Source organism: Schistocerca serialis, chromosome 2 (assembly GCF_023864345.2).
Source record: "Schistocerca serialis cubense isolate TAMUIC-IGC-003099 chromosome 2, iqSchSeri2.2, whole genome shotgun sequence".
Lineage (NCBI taxonomy): Eukaryota > Metazoa > Arthropoda > Insecta > Orthoptera > Acrididae > Schistocerca > Schistocerca serialis.
The window spans coordinates 231,995,018-232,015,521 of record NC_064639.1 but is presented as its reverse complement, the minus strand read 5'-3'; the positions used below and the strand labels follow the sequence as shown (position 1 = coordinate 232,015,521).

The window sequence follows — 20,504 nt, the reverse complement described above, 5'->3', positions numbered from 1 at the left end:
TGTGTGTGTTGGGGTGGAATGTTGTGAGAGAGAAAACAAAAGAGTGAAAGAGAGAGAGAGATTGCAAGAATGCTAGTTCAATTCTAAATCACTCGAAACGCAAATTTCTCTTCAGCAACGATTATTAAAGATTGTAATGGTTTATGAAACAGAAAGCTATGGATGATAGCTGTACCGAAACTGTCACATCCCAAAAATACTGTCTGATCGAATCCAAACTTAGGGGATGTGTAGGACAGTATACCAATAGCAGATAATTTTAAATTGCCGACATAAGGCACATAGGAAGCCCACATGTGTATGGACAGTCAGCGTTTGGCCAAGCTCTTCAGCTATATATCCGCGACACAAAGTGGAAAAACCTGAATACAAGGGACTTAATGGAATGAATGATTGTGGTGTGGGGCGGCTGGTAGAATTAATACTTGTTAATAATATTTTGTTTGTTATGTAGAAAAGTTGCATTTCCCGGCCGATGCACCATTTGTGGGACGGCTGGTAGAATTAATACTTGTTAGTAATATTTGGTTTGTAATGTAGAAAAGATGCATTTCCCGGCCGATTAACCATATGTGGGGCGGCGGGTGGAATTAATTGTTATATAAATGTTCCTATTATTTATGCTGTCTTTTGCCGTTCTCAACACCGGCTCTCTAATTACAATATTGGCAACCACAAAGTGATTAGCAAAACGTGAAGCCTGTAATTAGAATTCCTAGTGCCCACTTCCTCTGAGAAATACACTTATAGCTACAGCTTATAGCTCTGAGGAATTAGGAGATTGTCTGGAATTAATAATCAAAAACGATCCTGTAAAAACGTTCGCTATATTCTGAATGTCACACATCAAAAAGAAAAAAGAATCCACACAATCCAACTACCAGAGCAGTTCTGATTCTAATGCGCTGATGCAACTATAGCTGTCCAAATTAAATGTTTAAGTGAATGCTCGCCATAATTTAATGTAATGTTCATCAAACGCCACGCTAAATAACGGTAGAATGTCTGTCCCGCGGCGGCACGTGAAAATACGAAATACTCAAGCTGAAGATAGATCATTAAAGTCATCCCAGAATTAACACTTCACTCGAAAATGATTTCATGGTTACGCGTATCCCGAGTAACTTATTACGGCATCCGAGGCTGTTTATAGCAATGATACCGACGTGACGCGACTCCCGGCACAGGTGGTGTGCTATTCAGCGTCTGGAGAGAACTGGGGCCTTTTCCTCGCACAGCGTTCTTATATATAAAGCCGCGGTGCGGACGGATAAGGGAACGCCTGATCAAATCGGCTCTCCCGACTAGCCGCTGGGCTAGTAATGCACCACTTTAAGTTATTGAATAAATAATTGCTTCCTTTGCTGATGGCCGATGAAGCTCTCAATTTAAATGTGCAATCAGCACACAGGTAAGTAATCATAATAAAAGTCTGACGTGGCTAAGTCAAATATTTTAGGCGAGAGAATTAATTTAATTACACTACACGCAGTAGACGAGCTCTGAACTTGCCCTTTGGAGATATGCTATCGCTATAGTTTTATAGTTATTCAATTGAAACTTCTCACATCATTATGATTATAGCGGATCTCCCTTCTACTTAAATTTAAACATCCTAGCCTTATTTATTCGCCTACTTAATCTATCTTGCATCCTTAATTTTTAAAACAAAAACCAGAAAATTATGAATTTCAACTAAAATTTTAATTTGTGAGATCCTGAATGCTTTTTCTACTAAATTATTATGAAAAAGGAATCTAAATATAAATTTTTAAGTTTCTAGCTCTTTCTGTTGCGCCAATGATTTTTACAGAAAAACATCCAAATTTTGAAAATGGTTAAAGTTATTGAACTGATATTTAACACATATTGATTTAGTATTACTCCTGACATGCTAGAAACGTTTCAGGTCATTTACTTGATTTTAAAGTATTGCGCAACATTTATGACGTCAGAGCTAGTTACAGGGGACTGGCTGGCACACAATGGAAAGACTGATGTGAATTTATTACGGCGTGAGTAGGCTCCTTCCCGACAGTGGGGATACAATTATTGGAAGGAACATGTAATCTGATCACAAGAGTGAATGATCGTAATGTTGTAGTAATGAAACCTACAGTTTAGTCCAAATTTCGTGCTGGACGTCGGAACTCTTGAGGTTCTGTGTCCATTACTGTACGTCGCTTCCTGCATGCTAGATTAATACTGAGCATGTAATTTCGCTGGCCTCCCTTCGTCCAAGAACAGATTGTAAAAGACACGGGGATTCTGCCGGTGTATTGGTGGGTTTTCGGACGAAACTCCTTTCATCCAATGCTCATGTGATGGACGCGTAAACATCGGAGACTACTGCTATGGTCAAAATCTGTTAAATCTCCGTTTTCAGCCCCACAGGAGGATAAATGTTAAATGATATGTTTCCATGAGGCACTGTCTCTGATCTAGGAGCGTACGAATCAAGAGTAATCTTTACAACAAAGTCCAGAGTGAGGTCTTAGTCACTTCCTATGTTTCAAGCAACTTTACCTGTCACATTTCATCAGAAGATCTCCTTACCACATACGGTGAGAGATGATAGCTGCCGCTTTCCTACTGTGCTACTCACTTTTCCGATTTTGTTGTCCTTGCTGCTAATGGTTTCTCTTGGTGAGCTGACTGCCATGACCCAGCAGCCACTGAAGAAGCTTTGTGGAATCACATAGAAAGAACATTCCCCAGAAATGTGCCCCTGATCTTTTGGAGACAGAAAAGGACCTGGAAGATCAACTGAACGGAATGGACAGTGTCTTGAAAAGAGGATATAACTTGAACATCAACAAAAGCAAAAACGGAGATAATGGAATGCAGTCGAATTAAATCGGGTGAAGCTGCGGGAATTGGATTAGTAAATGAGACGCTTAAAGTAGTAAAGGAGTTTGGCTATTTCTGGAGAAAAATAACTGATGATGGTCGAAGTAGAGAGGATATAAAACGTAGACTGCCAATGGCAAGGAAAGCGTTTCTGAAGAAGAGAAATTTGTTAACATCGAGTAAAGATTTAAGTGTCAGGAAGTCGTTTCCGAAAGTATTCGTATGGTTTGTGGCCATGTATGAAAGTAAAACGTGGACGATAAATAGTTTAGACAAGAAGAGAAATGAAGCTTTATAAATGTTGTGCTACAGAATAATGCTAACGGTTAGATGGGTAGATCACATAACTAATTACAAGGTATTGAATGGAATTGAACAGAAGGGAAATTTGTGGCACAACTTGACTAGAAGAAAGGATCGGTTGGTAGGGCTTATTCTGAGGCATCAAGGGATCACCAATTTAGTATTGGAGGGCAGCGTGGAGGGTAAAAATCGTAGAGGGAGACCAAGAGATGAACACACTAAACAGATTCTGAAGGATGTAGGTTGCAGTAGGTACTGGGAGATGAAGAACCTTGCACAGGATAGTGTAGCATGGAGAGCTGCATCAAACCAGTCTGTGGACTGAAGACCACAACAACAAAACTTTTGAATTTCATGCCCGTCTCGCCAGCAGCACAGGTGACTTTCTGACTTACTGAATTCCTTGAAACATTGCTAAACATTTATGCATCATCGTATTCTTCTTTCCATAAATGTCTCTGGTGATATCTGACAAACTTTGCAACACGTGCACCCACCTATGCACTGGTCTCAGAAACCTACACCATCTCTGTGTTTCAAGAGCGTAATAAAGGGTGGGTGGTGGTCTGATGTGGTGGAAGGAGAGGGGAGAACCTTACAGTTTGTTACAATCTCTCCTCGCATTCCCTTTCCAAATTTAGCATGTCACAACGACAGTTTTAGTATTTTACGGATACTTATGATTATAACACTAATTACGTAATATGCAAAACTGAAGGTTGGTAGTAACTTTCGCTTGACGTGTAACTGAAACTGGGGCCGTACACTCAAAGAACTGCTACAGTCAAGAACAAAAAGACATCTGAAAGAAAAAAATAGTGTGATGAACAGAAATGAGTTTTTATTTAAGAACATTTCCTACACCGAAGTCACCGAGATTCAAGATGGTCCCCCGGTCTTAACAAAAAGCGGGACATGTTTCTTAATAGGGTGTGTGGTCGCCCCACACAGCACGTGCTGCTGTGCAAAACCGCAAGGTTGATAAGGAGTTGTTGTGGTTTGAGTTCCATTGCCCCACCAGCGCGATTTACAGCTGTTGGTTATGCAATCATAGGTTCAATGGAACATCAGTTAAGAAAAATTCAACGTTTGAAAAACATTTGGCAGAATCATTTCGAAGCACATGCAGCGTGCAGCTGATTTAAGAACTATAGCAGCAGCAAACTCTTTCGACTATTACAGCATCAGAATTTACGGGACAGAAAACTGAAGTGTGCATTGACCATTATCAGTATTTCAGTCAGCACTACGACTCTGAACGCAGGTCTATAATCCATGTCTGTGCAGATGTCTATGTGAGGAAATTCTGTTTCTGTCACTTTGGCGTTGACTCTAGGAGCCAGTGTACACAGTGACGACTGGCAATGAGGCGTCTTACATTGTCTGTCTAGGCGTTGCTTACTGTAAATGTAAGTTTTTTATGTGGGCCATAGCAGGTTGATGTATACCTTGCTAAAGAAATTAGAAGACGTTTGCGGTAAAATATTCTACAAAATTCGTAGAGTCCGCTTGTGGCTGCTAATCCTCGTTTATTATGAAATCAAAGTTTAACTAGTTTCGCGATAATGAATCACATCTTCAGGTTAAATTCCTGTGGCTTGTCGGTCCTAAGAAAAAAGCACCTTATCGTTTCCATTTTCGAGGCTCTTGGGTTTCACGTTATCAGAAGTGAGCTGCGAAATGTGGAAACTGATATTTGTAAGAATGTAGGAAGTTTTACTAAATTTTATTTTTTGAGGGGAGAGGAGGGAGACTGTCAAGACTCTTTTAAATCCGCGTGTAGATGCCGAGTTGATCTAATAAGGAAATAGTCCAGTTCGGCTTGTAAAACACACCTTGAAATGTTTGGCACAGGAAAAATATACCGAAAGAAATGCATCTTAGCTGCTAAGGTGCACTGCAAGTATTCAAACAAATTTAAAGTTTCTCTACATCTACATCTACATTTATACTCCGCAAGCCACCCAACAGTGTGTGGCGGAGGGCACTTTACGTGCCACTGTCATTACCTCCCTTTCCTGTTCCAGTCGCGTATGGTTCGCGGGAAGAACGACTGTCTGAAAGCCTCCGTGCGCGCTCTAATCACTATAATTTTACATTCGTGATCTCCTCAGGAGGTATAAGTAGGGGGAAGCAATACATTCGATACCTCATCCAGAAACGCACCCTCTCGAAACCTGGCGAGCAAGCTACACCGCGATGCAGAGCGCCTCTCTTGCAGAGTCTGCCACTTTATTAAGCATCTCCGTAACGCTATCACGGTTACCAAATAACCCTGTGACGAAACGAACCGCTCTTCTTTGGATCTTCTCTATCTCCTCCGTCAAACCGATCTGGTACGGATCCCACACTGATGAGCAATACTCAAGTATAGGTCGAACGAATGTTTTGTAAGCCACCTCCTTTGTTGATGGACTACATTTTCTAAGCACTATCCCAATGAATCTCAACCTGGTACCCGCCTTACCAACAATTAACTTTGTATGATGATTCCACTTAAAATCGTTCCGCACGCATACTCCCAGATATTTTACAGACGTAACTGCTACCAGTGTTTGTTCCGCTATCATATAATCATACAATAAAGGATCCTTCTTTCTATGTATTCGCAATACATTACATTTGTCTATGTTAAGGGTCAGTTGCCACTCCCTGCACCAAGTGCCTATCCGCTGCAGATCTTCCTGCATTTCGCTACAATTTTCTATTGCTGCAACTTCTCTGTATACTACAGCATCATCCGCGAAAAGCCGCATGGAACTTCCGACACTATCTACTAGGTCATTTATATATATTGTGAAAAGCAATGGTTCCATAACACTCCCCTGTGACACGCCAGAGGTTACTTTAACGTCTGTAGACGTCTCTCCATTGATAACAACATGCTGTGTTCTGTTTGCTAAAAACTCTTCAATCCAGCCACACAGCTGGTCTGATATTCCGTAGGCTCTTACTTTGTTTATCAGGCGACAGTGCGGAACTGTATCCAACGCCTTCCGGAAGTCAAGAAAAATAGCATCTACCTGGGAGCCTGTATCTAATATTTTCTGGGTCTCATGAACAAATAAAGCGAGTTGGGTCTCACACGATCGCTGTTTCCGGAATCCATGTTGATTCCTACATAGTAGATTCTGGGTTTCCAAAAACGACATGATACTCGAGCAAAAAACATGTTCTAAAATTCTACAACAGATCGACGTCAGAGATATAGGTCTATAGTTTTGCGCATCTGCTCGATGACCCTTCTTGAAGACTGGGACTATCTGTGCTCTTTTCCAATCATTTGGAACCCTCCGTTCCTCTAGAGACTTGCGGTACACGGCTGTTAGAAGGGGGGCAAGTTCTTTCGCGTACTCTGTGTAGAATCGAATTGGTATCCCGTCAGGTCCAGTGGACTTTCCTCTATTGAGTGATTCCAGTTGCTTTTCTATTCCTTGGACACTTATTTCGATGTCAGCCATTTTTACGTTTGTGCGAGGATTTAGAGAAGGAACTGCAGTGCGGTCTTCCTCTGTGAAACAGCTTTGGAAAAAGGTGTTTAGTATTTCAGCTTTACGCGTGTCATCCTCTGTTTCAATGCCATCATCATCCCGTAGTGTCTGGATATGCTGTTTCGAGCCACTTACTGATTTAACGTAAGACCAGAACTTCCTAGGATTTTCTGTCAAGTCGGCACATAGAATTTTACTTTCGAATTCACTGAACGCTTCACGCATAGCCCTCCTTACGCTAACTTTGACATCGTTTAGCTTCTGTTTGTCTGAGAGGTTTTGGCTACGTTTAAACTTGGAGTGGAGCTCTCTTTGCTTTCGCAGTAGTTTCCTAACTTTGTTGTTGTACCACGGTGGGTTTTTCCCGTCCCTCACAGTTTTACTCAGCACATACCCGTCTAAAACGCATTTTACGATTGCCTTGAACTTTTTCCATAAACACTCAACATTGACAGTGTCGGAACAGAAATTTTCGTTTTGATCTGTTAGGTAGTCTGAAATCTGCCTTCTATTACTCTTGCTAAAAAGATAAACCTTCCTCCCTTTTTTTATATTCCTATTAACTTCCATATTCAGGGATGCTGCAACGGCCTTATGATCACTGATTCCCTGTTCTGTACATACAGAGTCGAAAAGTTCGTGTCTGTTTGTTATCAGTAGGTCCAAGATGTTATCTCCACGAGTCGGTTCTCTGTTTAATTGATCGAGGTGATTTTCGGATAGTGCACTCAGTATAATGTCACTCGATGCTCTGTACCTACCACCCGTCCTAAACATCTGAGTGTCCCAGTCTATATCTGGTAAATTGAAATCTCCACCTAAGACTATAACATGCTGAGAAAATTTATGTGAAATGTATTCCAAATTTTCTCTCAGTTGTTCTGCCACTAATGCTGCTGAGTCGGGAGGTCGGTAAAAGGAGCCAATTATTAACCTAGTTCGGTTGTTGAGTGTAACCTCCACCCATAATAATTCACAGGAACTATCCACTTCTACTTCACTACAGGATAAACTACTACTAACAGCGACGAACACTCCACCACCGGTTGCATGCAATCTATCCTTTCTAAACACCGTCTGTACCTTTGTAAAAATTTCGGCAGAATTTATCTCTGGCTTAAGCCAGCTTTCTGTACCTATAACGATTTCAGCTTCGGTGCTTTCTATCAGCGCTTGAAGTTCTGGTACTTTACCAACGCAGTACAACCAACCGCTCATAACAACGGTTTGTACAGCATTTCCTGTTTAAAAAGCGCGATCCGGCGAATAAGCAGACACAGTTGTGATACGATAACGTAACGCTGCGCAGCGCAAAAGTCCTGAGTGCACATGCAAGAATTTTGAACACTTGAATCATATCAAAAAGGTATCAGATTGTTAATTTTTCGAATAACTAGCAATTCATATTGACAGTTAATCTGTTATAGATGTAATTGTTACACAGGTGACTGGCGAGGAAATGAAATCAAAGTTGTGTGATACGTTATGTCATGTTAAATAACAAAAGGCTTCTACCAATCTGGACTTTAATATGTTTCCATCAAATATTTTATAAAAATTCCTGCAGCAGTGCTGTTATGATAATTATTGATTAATGTATATTTTACTAACAATGAAAAGTTATTCGTTTATACTCTGTAGACATCACGAAAGTGCGAAGTACATATTGAATGACGAAAACAAATATTTTCCTAACACAAGGAACATCTCATAAAAGGAAAAGTATTGTATTCAGGTGCTTCACAGAAATTACTAGTTTCATTTTGAGAGAATTAGTATGAAGTAAGAAATGGTCATGGCCTTTGTTCTGCATATTGTGCTGCGTAGCAGGCATATTTGATCAAATTCTTGCAACACGATGATGCACACTGTCGATGCATAAAAGAATGGAGTTTGAAGATACTGATACGCTGATAAACGTGAAACGTCGTAGAGCCACCGGCTGTCCATCAATGTTCTGCAAAATGATTTATACAGTCGAAAGGTTTCTTTATTGATGGGCGCAATCGCACTATTATCTCTGGGCGGATGCCAAATTATATTAACAGATTTTTCTGTCCTCCTCCAAAAGACTGATGTGTCGTTACGTCAGGGTAAGATTCCCACAAAGCAATGAATAATTTTCTGCAACTAGTAAGAAGACGTCCCTGACGTAGTATTGAAAATTATTCTCTCACACATATACAGATTTTTACAACGTTGATTACAAGATTTTATGTTTTAGGGTTCGTGTCACAATCTGCAACAACGGAACCTTTCTAGGATCCCTTTTTTGTCCTTTCGCCTGTCTGTCCGTCTGTCTGTCTGTTTGTCCGGCGGTTAAGAACTCTTCTTCTCAGGAACGGGAAGACGTATCATGTACATTTATCTCACATATTATGGCCTACTCTTCCTAGGTAGCGTAAAAATCTTAAGCTTCTTCGTCGGTTCAACCAAAAGTTAAGGCCATTCATGTCATTTTGATGCTCGAAAACTCATTTATCAAAACTTCCCGTTGACCCAGACTCATGACATTTGGCATTAGGTAAGGTATCGCGGTACACGTAAAGGAAAAAAATCCGATAATTGTTAATTTGCAATTATATGAAACAAAAAATTATTTTTTTCATTTTTATGATTATGTCTATTACTGTCCAGCTGTTAAGCAATTTTTCTCTGATACAGTATGGCACATCAAGTTGAAACTCACTACTGTCCATTAAAATTGCTACACCACGAAAATGACGTGCTACAGACGCGAAATTTAACCGACAGGAAGAAGATGCTGTGATATGCAAATGATTAGCTTTTCAGAGCATTCACACAAGGTTGGCGCCGGTGGCGACACCTACAATGTGCTGACATACGGAAAGTTTCCAACCGATTTCTCATGCAAAAATGGTTCAAATGGCTCTGAGCACTATGGGACTTAACAGCTGAGGTCATCAGTCCCCTAGAACTTAGAACTACTTAAACCTAACTAACCTAAGCACATCACACACATCCACACCCGAGGCTGGATTCGAACCTGCGACCGTAGCGGTCGCGCATTTCCAGACTGTAGCGCCTAGAAACGCTCGGCCACGCCGGCCGGCTTTCTCATGCACAAACAGCAGTTGACCCGCGCTGCCTGGTGAAACGTTGTTGTGATACCTCGTGTAAGGAGGAGAAATGCGTACCATCACGTTTACGACTTTGATAATGATCGGATTGTAGCATATCGCGATTGCTGTTTATGGTATCGCCATATTGCTGCTCCCGTTGGTTGAGATCCAATGACTGTTAGCAGAACATGGAATCGGTGGGTTCAGGGGGGTAATACGGAACGCAGTGCTGGATCCCAACGGCCTCGTATCACTAACAGTTGAGACGACAGGCATCTTATCCGCATTGCTGTAACGGATCGTGCAGCCACGCCTCGATCTCTGAGTCAACAGATGAGGACGTTTCCAAGACAACAACCATCTGCACGAACAGTTCGACGATGTTTGCAGCAACATGGACTATCAGCTCGGAGACCATGACTGTGGTTAACCTCGACGCTCCATCACAGACAGGAGCGCCTGCCATGGTGTACTCAACGACGAACCTGGGTGCACGAATGGCCAAACGTCATTTTTTCGGAAGAATCCAGGTCCTGTTTACAGCATCATGATGGTCGCATTCGTGTTTGGCGACATGGCGGTGAACGCACATTGGAAGCGTGTATTCGTCATCACCATACTGGCGTATCACCCAGCATGATGGTATGGGGTGCCACTGGCTACACGCCGCGGTGACCTCTTGTTCGCTTTGACGGCACTTTGAACGGTGGACATTACATTTCAGATGTGTTACGACCCGTGGCTCTACCCTTCATTCGATCCCTGCGAAACCCTACATTTCAGCAGGATAATGCACGACCGCATGTTGCAGGTCCTGTACGGGCCATTCTGGATACAGAAAATGTTCGACTGCTGCCCTGGCCAGCACATTACCCAGATGTCTCACCAACTGAAAACGTCTGGTCAATGGTGGCCAAGCAACTGGCTCGTCACAATACGCCAGTTACTACTCTTGATGAACAATGGTATCGTGTTGAAGCTGCATGGGCAGCTGTACCTGTACACGCCATCCAATATCTGTTTGACTCAATGCCCAGGCATGTCAAATCCGTTATTACAGCAAGAGGTGGTTGTTCTTGGTACTGATTTCTCAGGATCTATGCACCCAAATTGCGTGAGAATGTAATCACACGTCAGTTCTAGTAAAATATATTCGTCCACTGAATACCCGTTTATCATCTGCATTTCTTCTTGTTGTAGTAATTTTAATGGCCAGTAGTGTACATGTCACATACTAAGTTTATAGCCCCTTGGAGGGTGCAAATATTTTAAACTTCTAATTCAATGTAATCAGATAATCCTGCCACGTATGTAACATATTTTGATATTTGTAAACTCGCGCATCAGAAGCTATAGGTACCTCCCATTGACCTAGAATCATGAAATTTGGCAAGAAGCAAGAGTTCACAGTACAAACTAAAAAATTAGAATCACATCACATAAAATATATCTTTTTTGTCATTTGAACATATACTGCGTTTATCATTCGTCCAAAACATAAGAGACAAACATTACTGCATGCAAACAAGAAATGTAGGTTGTAGTCGCGTTTTGGCAGGTAAATAAAATGTTTTATTAAACCTTCTGATCGCGGGGAGGCAGTTTACGTTGTGGCAGGCCACGGGACACAGAGCCGGAGGCTAGGCTTCTCAAGAAAGACTCCTTTTTTTAGTCGAAGTCTGGATCACAAAAATCCAAAGCTGCTGTGTTCTGTCCTGAAGAACGCTACAGAATCCACACAAGTGACCCGCCTCGCGCAAAGGATATTGGCTAAAACCGAAAGCAGGAATACGCTAGCGTTTTTAGCAGAGGGCTGAGTACGTCTCTTGTTAGCAGCTTTAACCAGGCAAAGCTGCATCGGTTCTGAAAGGCTGACAACATGTCTCACACAGGCACAGCCGAAGTTGCTCTGGGACAAATCTTGTAAAGATTTGACTGGGCTCTTTGATATAAAAATTTTCAAACCAGTTCCCTAAAATATTCCTTTAGTGGCTGCCACCCATTACACAACTTTGTCACAGAAACTATCAATGGAAACTGAAATTCGCTTCACTAATTACAATCGCGATGTGCCATGTTATCTGTGTATATATGTGCCGTAAGTGAAGGATATGTGCCTGCTGTTTTGCACATGTGCTGTACATTTCTGTAGCCATGTGGTGAGCTACTAATTTGATAGTTGTTCAACATTTTTTACAAAACACTTATTGTGTGTCGAAGCAACTAAAATTTTGACACTGTGTTTATTTTAGTTTACTCTTTCTCTATAAAAGAAATTGAAGGCAGATTTCGACGTGTCACAGCTGTATGATATCGGTGTTCCCGGATGGCCACTTCTGTCTCTAAGGAAGCGGGTGTGGGAAGCTGCGCAAGTGCAGAATCTGCAACATTTACACAATGACAGTATTACTGTTTATTATCCGATACTTCTGTACTGCCAGCTGATGACTGTGGCCCAGGACCACGGTGGTGCCTAGCGGACAGCAGAGGAGTATGCTGAGTCAACGGATTGTTGTGCCAGCACAACAGCAGCCTACTACGACAGTGGCCTTGCTGCGTAAATCTGTGTCAGCTATGCAGTGTCAACTGTACAGACTAACAAGCTTTAAAGATGGATTAGTCTATACTGCACTTGGGCATTAGGGTCTGGCTCGAAAGTGCAAACACCCCAATTTCAACCCAAGGCCATCGGAGACTAGCTAGTCTGCCAGGCGGTGACATACGCTGGATAGCATCACCTCAACACATCCAGTTCGAAGCCTTGGAGCCATTGGGACTAGCTAACGACTCATAGAGCCGTGGCTTCACAAAGCTGATGATGCCGCTTCATTAGGCTGTACCTGCTAGGCCGACCATTCGACCTATGACTAGCGTAGAGACTCCGCCAGTCGAATGCATGGTTGTAATGGAATGCTGCTAACAGCTGAGAGGGGAGCATATATCCAGGGTGTCAGGGCTACAGGTATAAATATTGTGATAATTTGTACCTCATCACATACTCACGTCAATGCCTTAGTTTTTTCTTACATCCAACAGATTTCACACAAAAAATCACATAATTTGCTACCTGACGTTTTCTGCACTGTCATAAAGGGGACACAATGTGGAATGTGCCTGTCTCTACAGAAATTACATATTGCATTGAGTTGTGATCACTTCAGTATCAGAGCTGCTGCCCAGGGTACAATAAACATTGATGGCTTGCATGTTCCACATGTTCTTCGAGGTATTAACCAACCTAATAACATACTACTTGTAATAGCTGTCATTATTAGTCTGCAAATGACTAAATTGCTTATGAACATTGTCCAGCTCACTGTTCTTAGGAATATCTGCACTTATATCCCTAACATCCTCTGTTTGCACTGGCTCGGGGTACTATGACAGGAGTATGGTTCTCTTCAGGCAGTCAGCTGTGGAAATGCTGCTCAGTGCCACAGCATGTAACAATCTGGTCAACTTGTGATGGCAAAATTCAACGTTGCAGAGTGATAAGCGTATGTTATAGCACTGGCCTGCGGTGGGGTTACGCCGGTAGCTGGCCAGCATACACCTTATTTGATTGCTGAGGCTGATGCCGCAGTATGAGCCTGATACTCACCCACGGAGTGTCTTCAACTATTATCATTCAGCAACATTAAACCACGAAGTACTAGATGCGGCTCAAGCAGAACTATACTGTTAGATGCCCATACAGTCAATACTGGCTGCGATTGGTGTTTTCTGTGTGGATTCTGCGTATTCGTTAATTACAAAACTATCCTTGATAACTGAGGGCTAGATAGCTCAACGTGGGTATGATATGCGTCATAAAATCTTTTCTACACCTGAGAGACAAGTTACACAGAACACCTGGTTATCTCAACCACACGGAAACGATGTTTGGCTGCATTCATCCACTCTTTACTTCGGAATGCAAGTCCCACAGGTGCAACAGGTGCATGTAGCCATGTTCCTACATCGTAACAGAGTGATCCCTAACCGAGTCTTGACATATCACCCTGTCTACACTTGCAAGTTATAAGATAACCTGAGGAAAACGAGACATCAGTCAAGTAAAGGTGGGCTCCAGATTTTATAATTGTAAGTATTTATATGATATGAGGGAACTAGGGAATCGACTTCTGAATTCTTGCTAATTTAAAATCACTTTTACCATTAGAAACAGACTTTTGTGCCTTTAAATGTTTTCACTTATAACAGAGGTAACTGGAGGATATTAGGAGGACCAATTCTTGATCTTAAATATGCTGATGAAGTCGAAAAGGTACTGAATTGAAAAATGGCAGTCAAAAGAATCTGGATGGAGCTTTAGTGCATACAGGCAGTAATATTATCCAATTGCTACGTAGGCCGATGTAGCGTAAGAGGTAGAAAGGGAAAATTTTGGCCAACATGAGTTACAGAGATAATGCAAGGGAAATAAACGAGGGGAATACACACATTTAGTATCTGTCACTTACCTTCCAGTTAGCCCACGGACACACCATGCCCAAAGTGAATGTACCAAGCAGAGCACTGTTCGCAATTCCAGAAGTGCTGTATGCTAGCTGTGAAGAGAAAGAACATGGCTGTCACATAAAATATATAAAATATATAAATAAAATTTATATAAAATATATAAATAAAGACTGATTCATCCTTTAAAAAACCAATTATGTGACGTCGCATTAAACAGACGAAAGTCATATTAAGAAGCTGCACATTTGATTAATGTGAAACGTATGTTTCATGGAGAAATATACTGAGCTCATTTATTAATTATGGTAGAGGTTGCGTTGTATTATATGCATTAGGTTACAGAGAGAGGGAAATGTAATGTCTTTCACGTGAGTAGGGGATGGAGGTAGTTGTACTACAGTTACTGCATTTGTACCATGTCTTTCTCGTACTGGGTTTCGCAGTGGAATCTTGACAGCAGGTGTGCGTGTCAGCGAGGCATTAAAACTCATTAAATTGTACGTGTTCAATATATACAGTTTCTGAATGATTTTTGTTCCAAGAGTAATGCATACGAATGGTAATTCATAGTATTTTCTGTCGTTCTTATTTAGAGATTGAGGATGTGTATAATATGCCAGCCTATAGAACAGTAGTTAGGGCTATCAATTTAGTAGGTGGAGCTGACTAGAGTTTCCAAATGTACCAGATGTGACATCTCGTTTTGTCTCTGCTCGATGGTGATGATTGTCCCAGTCGAGATGACGTGGAACGGCGTCCGTCGACCACGACAATGCCAGTCTGTAACTACTATAAAAACAAACTCCTCGAGCGGTTTGGTTATTTTTCAGATACTGTCTCTCAAAACTGATATCAACGTCTCGATGGAGCAGCACGCCGGAGTGTGTGCGCCGCCCTTGGTTCTTCTTAAAGCAATGGTGTTCTATGTCTATCGATATTCTCCACTTATAAATATAGCGACTGCACCACTCGATAACATGATGACTTCCTTGATCTGAAATGATAACCGAAAGTCCTTTGGGTGTTCGCGACAGACTTTTCAGTTTACGCGAAATTGCTAACTGTAGTTCTTATGCCCGGCATGAGAATGGGTATTCAAACGTTAAAAATATAATGTCTTGAATCATCAGACCATCACCCAAGCCGATGTCACATCACGATTTTTGCGAGGATATTGCGTTGTTAATTATTATCCCGTCGCCAAGGCGTCGCTACGTCGCGTATTCAACAACTACACGACGTAATTCCAGAGATAACATACCCTTGAGCAATGTTCAGAATGCGTCGTATTTCGGTGTAAATTTATTGCTGTTTACAGTTAAATTGTCACTAAATCACTTTCCACTTTTATGTTATCCGAAGAATCAGTTAATTCCAGAAATACACTTTAAATGTCCATTAAATGATGTAGGCGACACGAAGAAATAAAGTTGAATTAAAGTTCCGGTTTATTGTTCTTCGTAATTATTTGTCCCTACATGGAGCACACACACCGCACACCGACTTTTCATTCAGGGAATTGCGCCTGTTAGCATCAGCAATTCTGACTTCGACGATATCTTCTGACAACACGGCGCAATTGTAAGTTCTTCGTAATTGTGATTATCTGTTGCCTACTCAAGTCTAATAATTGAGTTTATGTCGGCAATCAGTCTCTTTCTGTGTCCTTTGATGTTCGTGACTACTAAGTATCACGAAGGCTAAGTCCCATCACAAATCAGCAATCACACGAGTTATTTTTCTGTCACATATATATCAACTATCCCGTTATCTGTCTAAACGGTAAAGATGGTTTTACTTCAGTCCGACTTCTGATTAATTCTTCCAACCGTAAAAACTTTTAAACTTCAGATCGGTTTTAAAACAATCTAGTAGCGCTTAATATGTGTACTTCTATTGCAAGAGTACAAGAGAGATGTGAAGTTAACATCTCCATTGCCGAGTTACTTTGTAGTCACAGCTCGATGCGGCTACAACTCTTTTCTAGGATAAATGTTATCTTTGGTCAATTTATGGTCTGGGCTTTAACCATCGAAAATAATTTTTTTTTAATTCTTTCTTTAAAGTTCCTGTTTCGTTTGTTGTTGTTGTGGTCTTCAGTCCTGAGACTGGTTTGTTGCAGCTCTCCATGCTACTCTATCCTGTGCACGCTTCTTCATCTCCCAGTACCTACTGCAACCTACATCCTTCTGAATCTGCTTAGTGTATTCACCTCTTGGTCTCCCTCTACGATTTTTGCCCTCCACGCTGCCCTCCAATGCTAAATTTGTGATCCCTTGATGCCTCAAAACATGTCCTACCAACCGATCCCTTCTTCTAGTCAAGTTGTGCCACAAACTTCTCTTCTCCCCAATCCTATTCAATACCTCCTCATTAGTTATGTGATCTACCCACCTTATTTTCAGCATTCTTCTGTAGCGCCACATTTCGAAAGCTTCTATTCTCTTCTTGTCCATACTAGTTATAGTCCATGTTTCACTTCCATACATGGCTACACTCCATACAAATACTTTCAGAAACGACTTCCTGACACTTAAATCTATACTCGATGTTAACAAATTTCTCTTCTTCAGAAACGATTTCCTTGCCATTGCCAGTCTACATTTTATATCCTCTCTACTTCGACTATCATCAGTTATTTTACTCCCTAAATAGCAAAACTCCTTTACTACTTTAAGTGTCTCATCTCCTAATCTAATTCCCTCAGCATCACCCGATTTAATTTGACTACATTCCATTATCCTCGTTTTGCTTTTGTTGATGTTCATCTTAATCCTCCTTTCAAGAAACTGTCCATTCCGTTCAACTGCTCTTCCATGTCCTTTGCTGTCTCTGGCAGAATTACAATGTCATCGGCGAACCTCAAAGTTTTTATTTCTTCTCCATGGATTTCAATACCTACTCCGAATTTTTCTTTTGTTTCCTTTACTGCTTGCTCAATATACAGATTGAATAACATCGGGGAGAGGCTACAACCCTGTCTTACTCCCTTCCCAACCACTGCTTCCATTTCATGTCCCTCGACTCTTATAACTGCCATCTGGTTTTTGTAGAAATTGTAAATAGCCTTTCGCTCCCTGTATTTTACCCCTGCCACCTTTAGAATGTGAAAGAGGGTATTCCAGTCAACATTGTCAAAAGCTTTCTCTAAGTCTACAAATACTAGAAACGTAGGTTTGTCTTTTCTTAATCTTTCTTCTAAGATAAGTCGTAAGGTTAGTATTGCCTCACGTGTTCCAACATTTCTACGGAATCCAAACTGATCTTCCCCGAGGTCCGGTTCTACCAGTTTTTCCATTCGTCTGTAAAGAATTCGCGTTAGTATTTTGCAGCTGTGACTTATTAAACTGATAGTTCGGTAATTTTCATATCTGTCAACACCTGCTTTCTTTGGGATTGGAATTATTATATTCTTCTTGAAGTCTGAGGGTATTTCACCTGTCTCATACATCTTGCTCACCAGATGGTAGAGTTTTGTCAGGACTGGCTCTCCCAAGGCCGTCAGTAGTTCTAATGGAATGTTGTCTGCTCCCGGGGCCTTGTTTCGACTCAGGTGTTTCAGTGCTCTGTCAAACTCTTCACGCAGTATCGTATCTCCCATTTCATCTTCATGTACATCCTCTTCCATTTCCATAATATTGTCCTCAAGTACATCGCCCTTGTATAGACCCTGTTTCGTAGAATATGGTATTCTTTCATTCAGTCCTTCCTTTATGTTAAGCATTAGTATTTACATGACATTTTGTTAATCAAACTGTCAATAGTGTAAATTTTGTTGTCCTCTGGTGTCATCACAGCCAGAATGACTGATTTTTCTATTTATTTTTGCAACAAAAGGGTGTTCATTATGGGTTGTACAATTGGGGTGTTACACAGAGCCTAGTACATGCATTCCTACCGAGCAGACCAAAAAATGTGCCATGAGATGCCACAAGGTTTGTGTATCTGATGACCCTTGCTATGTCATCAGCCGGCAGGTACAAAGTATTGACTTCAATGAGAACATCTATACTACGTGCATGTTATGTGAGGGAGCAGGGAGGCGTCAGTGTTATCGTAAACGAATGATTTTTTACCACTTATCATTATCTTAAGGCAAATTATAGTTTTCCGATGTATATCTATCACAACATGGACCAATGAAACTATTAATTATATCATTATAATGGCTGTACGTCAGACTTGTAACAAACTTAATTTACCGTGAAGCACAAAATCTATGATAGTATTCTGTTCCCAGTTCATAAGTAAATCGATCATGTCTCTTAAAGACAGTTAACTTACTAAATTACATTACATACCGATGGATTGAATTACTGCACGTTAAAAATTAGAGTGTAAATTCAAAACTATTTTAGAATTTTAAAATGAAAAGTTCTGTTTTCAAATGTGATGTTTCACAGTCATTATAAGTATGCATCTATTATAGCCATTATTGGCATGAACGTGTGACCTGCACGCAAAGCGAAGTTCTTTCAGAGCAGAGCACTGAATGAAAGCCAAATGCAAGAACAAGAACTTCAGTGCAGGCTGGAAATCCTATAAGCTGAACGACATGATTGATACTGCCTCATGTAACGGACGGTTCTAGACAGACTCACTGATGCATGCGTGGTTCCCACACCTGGGAGTTGCTCGGCTTACATGACATGGCACTCACATATATGGTGGAGACCTTAAACAGCGATCTGTAGTGTCTCTGGGCTCCACCACCACCACCACGACCTGTGATGTCTTGGTAGTTTGTAAGTGAAAGTTGTTGTTATTGAAACACAGGTAGGCAAATAACAAACAGCAAAAAAGTTTATTTCAGTTCTTTGTAATAGAAAACTGGGTGTTTATTGACACATATCTTAAAGCAAAGTAACATTTTCCCAGCCGGTGTTGCTACAATTTTCAAATTTGAAAACTACTTCTGAAAGCCATTTACCTTTTGGACTTGCTACCACTGAACATCAAACTCAAAACACGCGTCCATGTGGATGGAAAAATGAAGTTACATATGGTGTCATATTAATTGCTTAACCTGCATGTGCATATTGTACTGATTAGCTGTAGGTTTTTTTACAGGAGATTTTTGCTTATGCCAATAATTGCAGCGCAATCACACTGTAACGTACTATATGATATAAACTTAACTTATTTTACGATTAGAAATAGCGTATTTTAAGCCGCGTTTCTACTCATTATCTAATGTGTTGAGTAATGACAGATTGACTAGCACTAAGAGAAAGATAACTGTCATTAATGATACAACAGTATATACATGTAGACGGTATATGATTCTTTCAGACATGTCCAATAGAACGGATACCATCGGTGACCATACCATGCAGCTCTCTTAGAGTGAAATGATAATTAAATCAAGACCCTAAGCTGTCGACAGGCGTTGATATACATCAACGAGGACAGCTGAAAATGTTTGCCCCGACCGGGACTAGAACCAGGTATGTCCTACTTTCATGGCAGACGCTCTATCCATCTGTGCCACCGAGGGCACAGAGGATGGGCTAACCGGCCATTGACCTTCATCTTCTGTGTTGGATGCACACGCATTGTCAGAACTCTCACGGGACTCGGTAAGATTGTCTGCCGCGAGTAATGAGTGTAATTGGCAGGGGCACTACGAATGTAGTGTGTGGACATTAAGTTGGGAATGTGGGTCTCACGGGGAGCGTGCAAGGGATAAATCCGTGCAGTCCCACTATCTTCCGTGCCCTCGGTGGCTCAGATGGGTTGCCGGCACGGTACCTCAGCGTGTTCGGTGAGAGGGTTAGCTGCCCTCTCAAATAAAAAAAAAACTGAGTAAAGGAATCAACGATCAACTTGAACGGATGTCTTGTGAAGTCCGCCCAGACCAAGCGCAACGAACAATACCGAACAACATGAAAAAAGGGAAAAAATGATGTAAGCAGGAGATCCCAGGTTCGAGTCCCGGTCGGGACACACATTTTCAACTGTCCTCGTTGATGCCTATCAACGCCTGTCGACAGCTTAGGGTCTTGATTTAACTATCATCTCATCTCCTAGATAGTTTCTACATTTGTGTGGCCATACTGTCCGTAGTTGCTTTACAATTCTGGGGGGTACATTCGTTCTGTCGTTGCAACTACAAAAATGGGAAATTTTTTTTTTCACCAGCCGTTATTCGCTTTATTGAGGAAAAGCATCATCAGTGGTCTGTAATTAAGTTTTTACATATTGATTTGATTTTAGATCGAGAAACATTTTGTTAAGAATATGTTGTTTTTTACGAGTACTTACGGTGATTTTCGCTTGGTTTCTCGTTTAGGCCCTACATAGGGAAACGCCTCAA

At 41.2% G+C, this 20,504-nt stretch overlaps 1 protein-coding gene across 1 annotated transcript in view; it reads right to left on the bottom strand.

Moving 5' to 3' along the window:
• The window catches only part of LOC126455865 (sodium-coupled monocarboxylate transporter 1-like), a 129,252-nt gene that overhangs the window by 15,881 nt on the left and 92,867 nt on the right, over positions 1-20,504 (bottom strand). The window contains exon 11 of the mRNA XM_050091625.1: positions 14,191-14,277. Within this exon, the coding sequence (XP_049947582.1) occupies positions 14,191-14,277 (87 nt within the window). The remainder of the gene's footprint in view (positions 1-14,190; positions 14,278-20,504) is intronic.